At 47.3% G+C, this 7,802-nt stretch overlaps 1 protein-coding gene across 3 annotated transcripts in view; it reads right to left on the bottom strand.

The window, feature by feature from the left end:
- Positions 1-201: 201 nt before the first annotated feature.
- Positions 202-7,802, bottom strand: part of SLAMF1 (signaling lymphocytic activation molecule family member 1) — a 32,823-nt gene continuing 25,222 nt past the window's right edge. For 2 of the 3 annotated variants that reach the window (XM_004775878.3, XM_045086585.1), the window contains exons 6-7: positions 4,050-4,142; positions 202-2,623 (exon numbers count right to left, since the gene is read on the bottom strand). In XM_004775878.3, the coding sequence (XP_004775935.1) occupies positions 2,573-2,623; positions 4,050-4,142 (144 nt within the window). In that variant the 3' untranslated portion in view covers positions 202-2,572. The other variant, XM_045086584.1, reaches the window with a different exon arrangement.

The raw sequence follows: 7,802 nt of genomic DNA, 5'->3' as shown, positions 1-7,802 counted from the left end.
CCCAACTTCGGTGACTTGGGGGCACAGAGCTAACCCTTGCCCACACCCTAGGAAAGGGACAACGTCACACCTTATCAGACCCAATCAGCCACCCTCTGGGTTTCACAGCTGCAAAGACACCAGGCAGTGGGACGTGTCTTTGTCATATTGCCATCTTAGGAAACTTCTAGGTAACACAAGACAAAAGGGCAAATTCCTTGATCGATTATCCAAATTTTATTCATTTCCAGGAGGTAGAAACAAAAACTCAGGAAGAGACGTAGCTTACTGTCATCAGGGGTTCTCCAGTGTGCCTAGGCCCGGTTGACCAATCACATGGGTTGGTAGGACCAGAGCCGTGTCCTCGGGAGGGACTACGCCCAGCTGCATTTTGGAGCCCAGCCCCTTAATACTGGGAATGGCCTGTTCCTCTTGAGTTCTCTAAAATTCAGAAATGCTCAATCAAAAGAAGACATTAGAAAAGAAACATGGGGAAGCTGGACTCTATAGTATCAGTTTCATTTTTTAGGCCTGAGGAAAAGGAACACTCCGGCCCCACCAGCAGTGTCTTGGGTGGGAAGGGTGTGAGCCGAGGGGTGTGTGCTTTCCCACGTGACCCTGAAGCTGATGGTGCAGAACCTGACATCAAACGTCATTTGAAGGACAGTCTGAAAGTCCACAAGACGCAGCCATCCTCCTCAGTGAGGTCTGGAGCCTCTGCTGGGGAATTTTGAGGGGAGAGCTTCCTCTCTCCTCCTTCCTTTCTTTCCTTCCATTGGGCAGAATTCGGCCACAAGGAAAAGCCAAGCGTGAGAACTAAGGGGCTAGAACAAGCCGAGCTGAGGTAAAGGTCTGAGGGTTCATCACCCGAAGGCTTACAGACCCTCGCTAGTAGCTTCCTCGGTTTCTGAGAACAGACTGTGAGCCTACGTTTATACGACATACAGTGATTTTTTTTTTTGCCTGCTCGGCTTTCCGTCTCACTTGCTTGTGTTTGTAGAATTCCCTAACTTGTAAAAGGCAGATCCCACCGACCATGTGAAAGGGGAACCTGTCAGATATTCAATTCCCAGCCCCCCTGGGAGGCAGAACGTGGTTGCGTGACCTCGCCCTGGCCACTCAGTCCCAGAGTCCGAATTAGAAACTAGAAAGCAGGAGATGAAGGGACACGGGGCGAGGTCACTCTGGCGCAGACAGTGCGCCCGCGACCCTGAGTTTCCAGGTCCAGAGGAGGCAGGGTAGGGGTGGAGGAGCCGCGGTCTGGATCCAGGAAGACGACAGTCAAGCAGCTGGGGCCGGCGTCCTTGCGCTGGCAAGTTGATGGCCTCACACGGCTGCGACATGGCTGGTGATTTCCGAACCAGGGTTCACCAAGGTCTTCCAAGAACCGACTTAGCAGGTTTCACTAAGAGCTTACCTTGAAGCGGGCCTGCCTGAGAGCAGAGAATAGGGAAAAAGAGGACTTTGCCAACAGAGGCTCTTTCTGTCTGCGACCTGCAATTGAAGTTACCCAGCATGCAATTATCGGATGCTGTTGGGTCACCATATGTTAATTTTCTAGATCAGGTTACATTTTGTGTGAGAAGGGGAGGGCAGGTGCCCCGGTAAAGACCCGGAGGACGGTGGACCATGGGTGTGAGCGGATTCCAAGCGTGGTGAGAGCATTTTAGTGGATGTTCCGCAGGCGCTGTTCAACCGAGTAAACAGAGAAGTAGGGATTGAAAGATCACTTTGAGAAGTAGAAGTAAAAGGTCAGCCTGGGACAAGTCCTGAAGGTGCCACGTGCCTCGGCAACAGCGCCCCCAAACGCTTGTCACGTCCCTTTAAACCTCAGCGGAATACCTTTACGTATTCTTAAATCCTTAAATATTACATATGTAAGTATATGTGTTATATAATATTAAACTTAAATATTCTAGAATTTTTTAAGAATCTTGGGTGATTTTGTTTCCATTATTCAGAGCTCAAAGACTTCACAGTCACATTGTCAGTTTATTGATCCTTCAGCTTCCGGGTTTCACAAATAAAATACTGACTCTATTAGCTTCTTTCATAGAAGAATCTGAGAGCGCTCCACCTGTGATGAGGAGTTCACCCTTCACTGCCCGTCCGGAGAGAGAGCGAGGCACAGAGCCCTGGTCAGGTCTGTGCGGAGCGGGGTCAGCTCCCGGGACCGAGCACCGCCAGCCGAGACGTAAAATGTTCCAGATGTTGCGGCTGGTGGGTCAGCTGTCAGAGGTCCTGGAGGTCCCAGCTTCCTGCCTTTGGTTCTTATTGTCCAGTCCCAGCAAGAAGCAAGAACCGGGAGGTCTGGGCTCCCTGGACCCACGTTACTCATTCCGTCTGCTACACCGCAGAGCTGGCAAGTGATCCTACAGCTCTCTCTTCCTGAGGAGCAGGCTGAGGGCTCGGAAAGCCTCAGTCCCTTGTCCATCCCGCAGGTGGCTGCGGACAAAGCATCACCGAGGAGTTGATCTGAGAAGAGTACAGGTGTGCAGAGAGTCATGGGGAGCTTGGGACCTGGAGCCAAGTTCAGTGTTTATTGTGGTCCCTCCAGATTCCTTCAGAAAGTCCCTTCGCTGAGTCTGTGGTGTCAGCTCTCAGGAAGTGTCACACTGGCATAGACTGTCATGGAATTTGATTCCTGGGGGCAAAACAGAAGTCTGTGAGGAGAGGCACCACCTTCACAGGCTACAGATGGGAACTGCGCTGCTGACTAAAGGGAAAGAGTCTCAGATTTCAGGGGGTGCAGTGACCTGCTGGGAGGCGCACCCCAGGGCTCCAGATCCCGTCCAGGTGTGTGCACCCCATCACTCCCCGTCAGTCAGGGAGACCCGGGAGATGTTTCTCTTTGCTTTCTTCCCTGACCTTGCCTTATAAGGAAAACCATTTGTTTTGCTACTGGGCATGGGGCACAGTTGGGGAAGCCAAGAGAACCCTAATTCGCTGAACTTTGGAAAGGGATAGTGAGACCCAAAGAGAGAAGGAAGAATTGGAGCAGAGAGGGAGGGGAGAGAGACAGGACTGCAGGCAAAGGTGTCTTCTAGGTAGAGTAGATTCAAGAGTCAGAGAAAGACAGGAATGGAGGAATTCAGGAGGTTTTGCTGTGAAATGTGAAATACAACAGGCTGTTTTTTGATGAAGAAAGCATCACTAAAAATCTGCATTATTTCTTAAAGCTTTTAAAAGTTGGATTCACATGTTTACTTCCCCCATAGGAGAGGACAGTGCTCTGAGACTAGACCTCCAGATGCAGACAGGGCATCCTCTCCAGGCATTCCCAGGCGTCTGTCCAGGAAGCACTTTCAGGCGGAGGGGTCCATGTAAGCATTTCTGTGGACTTTTGACCCTCAATTATCTTCTAAAATGCTTTCTTTAACAGAATCCCACTGGAGGCAAGATAGCAGCCCCGAATTTACGTCTGTCCCTTTAGGAAAAGGAACAGTTGCTGTCGGAAACCGGACCCATGCTGATCTTGCAGTGGGCGTAGATGGCAAGGCTCCGCCCGGCCGCGCACTGCACTGTCTTCGGGCTTATGCCAGGCACCGTTCCGCTCCTACAGACTCCGACGCGGCTGGGCTGGATGGAGCCCCCGCATGAGCCTTTTGTACAAAGCTGTCCTGCGATGCTGTTATGCAGCTGAAGTCAGGAGCTCTTGGAATCAAGATGCACATCGCAAAGGTAAACACGCTCTGGGACTCCTTGGGGAGGTTGCTTTTAATGTGTAGATGCCTGGTTGCTCACCATGGACATTCTGACTGAACAGAATCCTGGGAGAAAGCTCCAGAAATCTTTATTTTTAGCAAATATGCCAGCTGATTCTGATGACAGCTTTTTGGACAGCTCTCAGAGAAACACTAGCGAACAGAGAGCTGTGTCCCCGTGTGAGCAGCCAGGAGGGGCTCCCGGAAGTCCCACAGCCGAGGCCACGGAGGACCCCTGTGACCCACTTGCTAGGGCCTGCCTTCTCCACTTCAGGACTGTTGGATCGTGGCTCTCCCCAGGTCCCACCACCCCCTCCCTCCACCTCTTCCTTCCCTGTGGAGAGGAGCCTCCGAGGGATGCCTCACCTGGACAGGGTCTGGGACAGGCTCTGCCGCAGCGACGTAAATGGTGGTGCAGGGGTCCTGAGCCGGCAGGGGGTCGGCTTTCTTCTGAACAGACTAGAAGAGACGCAAAGAGGAGGAAATCAGCTGAGCAGAGTCTTTCCCATCCGAGTCTGCCCACGGAGAAACACAAGATCCAGAAACTTGGAGCCAGAAAGCCCCTCCGAGTCCACGGGCCCAGCCTCCTTCTCAGGTGGAAATGCTCCTGCAGATTCCCCAGAATTCAATTCCCAGGGTTTTGCTTGGACTCCCCAAGTGGCCTCGCGGAGCTCACAGCCTCGAGAGGCAGCCCACGGCACCAAGAACACTCCCCAGATGTTTTAAGTCTTCCTCGCAGTGCACTGGAACTGGTGTGGCTGTCACCAGCGCAGTGGAAGGGAACAGGATCGTCCTAACATTTGTCTGGCTCCTGTCACCTACAACACACCAAGTTCATTCCAGCACACGCTGCCGCTCCCACTATTCTGGACTCTGACATGGTTTCCTGGAACGTCTCTCTCTCCTGCCCCAGTGAGGAACTTCGTAGTAAGTATACATTTCTGAGTGTTTACAGTGTTTTCCACAAGTGCCAAATTTGTCTCCCGCCAACTCTGCACCTTAAATCCCATTGTCACAGATGGACAAGCGAAGGCTCCGAAAGACTTAGTACTCTCCTGTGTGCATGTGTACGAAGTATCAAAGCCAGGAGTCCCCAGAGGCTCGTCAGCTTTAAGTGCCTGGTCTTCTCATCAGGCTGTTCTTCTTTCCTTACCCCAACTTGTAATGACCTCTCCTCTACCTGGATTCCCAGATATTTAAAGTCTGGCATGTAACTGTATGATATTTAAAACACTCTCACTTATTTACATGTTGTTTTTTCAAACAGACTATTCCCATATTTCTTCCCATTCTTCACAAAAGTAGTGCCCGGCACATTTTAAAAAAAATCAGTTGATGTTACTTTAAATGATTTACAATCCATAATACCAGGATGAAGTCAATGTAGGGGTAAATTGAGACCACATCCCCGTAAGACAGAGGCAACAAGACTTATCTCAGGGAAGTCATCCTTTCAACACACTTCAGAACTCTGGTCTAGCATAGTGCTGCCCCCCACTTCTCCTGGATGTAGAGCAAGACCAGAAACTAAACATGGGTTTTAACATGAAGAAGCTCAGAATTATAGAATTGAAAAAGTTGATTGGAGGAAAGAAGATTCAAGGTGGGAATCTCTTTATATATTTGCTGGATTGTCTTGAAGAAGAGGAATTAGATTTGTTCTGTAGAGTCCTTCAGGTTTAAGCCAAGATTGGGATTTGGAAGAAACATTTTGTTTCAAAATAGTGAAGATCTTTCTAATACTAAGAGATGCTCAGACGTGGAGTGGATTGCCTTGGGATGCAGAGAATTCCCCATTACCAGAAGTGCCTGGGGTAGACTAGGGCTTCTCACACTTGAATGTGCATATGCATTACCTGGCTGTCTTGTTAGAAGGCTGGTTCTCTTTCAGAAGACTTGGGGTAAGCCCTGAGCTTCTGCATCTCTAATAAGGTCCCAGGTGATGCTCATGCTGCTTGTTCACAGACTATATTTTAGTAAAAAGAAGCTAGCCAACACTTTGGAAGTAATAATGAGAAGATAACTCAAGCAGCAATTGAGTGATTCAAATAGATGACCTTCAAGATCCCATACAGCTCATAGATGCCATATTTTGGAGAAAAAAAAATGAATTTAAGGGAGAAGTACTTTTAATAATGAGATAGATGAAGACAACGTGAAACAATTTAATTAAGAGACCTTTATCCACCCCTGCCTGTCTTCCTGTCTGCAAGGACTTTGGTATGACCTGACTTAGGGGCCCAGGGGAGAAGTTAATAACTTATGCTTTTAATATTTAGTTAAGAAGTTTTGGAAAGGAGGAAAAAAGCATAAAGGAAACCACTTATAGTCTTTCCACTTCAACACAACATGGTTAGCGCGTGGTTAGTGCTCCCTTCAGGATTTTAACCAGGACTTAGGGAATTCTCTTAAACACAGTTGTAATAACTTAGTACATTTTTTATGCAGGTGTCTTCAGTTAGGGCATGGGTCCAGGGAGCATGACTTACAAGCAGCCCCAGGGGTGTTACTCTCACATATTCTTCATAAGCAGTGTCTCCCAGAGTTGTACAAGGCAACAGTCCTGGTAAGACCTATGAGAGTTCTCTAGCGGACAGCAAATGTGTGTTACATAATTTCCCTGTTACCCTAGTCTTTATAATACCACCATTTTGAATAAGAGCAAGGGAAATATTAACATTTTATTATTTTCCACGTTATTAGTCTTTATATCATAACATATAGCTTTGCAAAAAGCTTTTTCTCTTTGTTCTCTTCGAACAAAGAGAACTATAAAAACGTAGGCAAGTGTAAACGCATATTGATGTGTAAAACAATAACAACTATGTCTCCCACATTGAAAACATACATAAAATTAAAATCATGGCCAAAAAATGTACACAAATCAGAGGGTGATGTTAAAGGGAAGATGACGTATTGTCCAGGAAGAGACTAACTATTAGACGTTGGTGAGTCAAAGATGCATTTTGTAATTTCCAGGTTAGCAACCAAAAAACAGGAAAAAAGGTTGCTTAATTAACAAAAGGGAGGAGAATGGGATAATAAAAGTGTAATTTAAAAGATTCCTCCCTCAGAGGAACCCCTGACTCAGATAGCTTCACCCATGAATCCTACCAAATATTTAAGGGAAAAAAAAACATCAATCCTGCCCAAAGGAAATATACCCTGTAGGAGGTTGAACTGTGATCCCCAAAAGATAGATCCATCCAAAATCTAGAAATGTGACCTTACTTGGAAGAGGGTCTTTGCAGATGTAATTAAGGTAAGGATTTCAAACTCAGGTCCCACTGGATTAAATCCAGAGATTTCTTGTAAGGGTTGTAAGGCTTCTTGTAAGAGACAGGAAGGGACAAGACCCAGAGAAACAGGGAGAAGAAATGTATGTGGAGGTGGAAGCAGAAGTTCTGTAGCTACAGCCGACGCGTGCCAAAGGGTGCCTGGAACCATCAGACGCTGCGAGAGGCAAAGCCACACTTTCAGAGGGAGCATGGCCCTGCCCACACCTCTATCTCGGACTTGTGGCCTCCATGACTGTTAGAGAATGACTTTATAGCTTTAAGTCTCCTTGTCTGCAGATGTTTGTTATAGTAGCACTAGGAAATGAGCCTGCACTTCTACTCATTTTGTCAGGTTAGCATAATCTTGGTTCAAAACCTCACTGGGGCATCACAAGAGAGGAAAATTGCAGGCCAGTTGCACTTGGAAACCAAACGGTCAGTAACAGCATCCTCCCAACCAAGTATTAATAAAATAGGACCCAGCAATATTTAAAAAGGGCCAGACTAGATCATTTCTGTTCCAGGAATGCGAATGCCGTGTAGTCTTTGTAGATCACTGTGGTTCCGCGGATAAATAAAAAAGATCAATATAAAAAATCCAGAAGATTATATCAACAGATGCAGAGAGAGTGTTGATAAAATTCGACGTCTGTTCCTTAGCAAACTAGGAATAGAAGAGAATGTTCTCAGTCAGGTGAAAATGTAGCTATAAAAGCCTTCAGCAAAAAACCATACTTGATGATCAGATGTTGAAAGTTTCCCTTTTGGGTTTAGAACCATCCAAGGATGCCTCTTCTAACACTTCCATTCAGCACTGGGTAGGGAATCTCAGCCAGTAAAA

Source organism: Mustela putorius, unplaced genomic scaffold (genome assembly GCF_011764305.1).
Source record: "Mustela putorius furo isolate JIRA1106 unplaced genomic scaffold, ASM1176430v1.1 tig00000997_pilon_pilon_pilon, whole genome shotgun sequence".
NCBI classification, from domain to species: domain Eukaryota; kingdom Metazoa; phylum Chordata; class Mammalia; order Carnivora; family Mustelidae; genus Mustela; species Mustela putorius.
The sequence above is the reverse complement of the archived record's forward strand: the minus strand, read 5'-3'. Positions and strand labels throughout refer to the sequence as shown.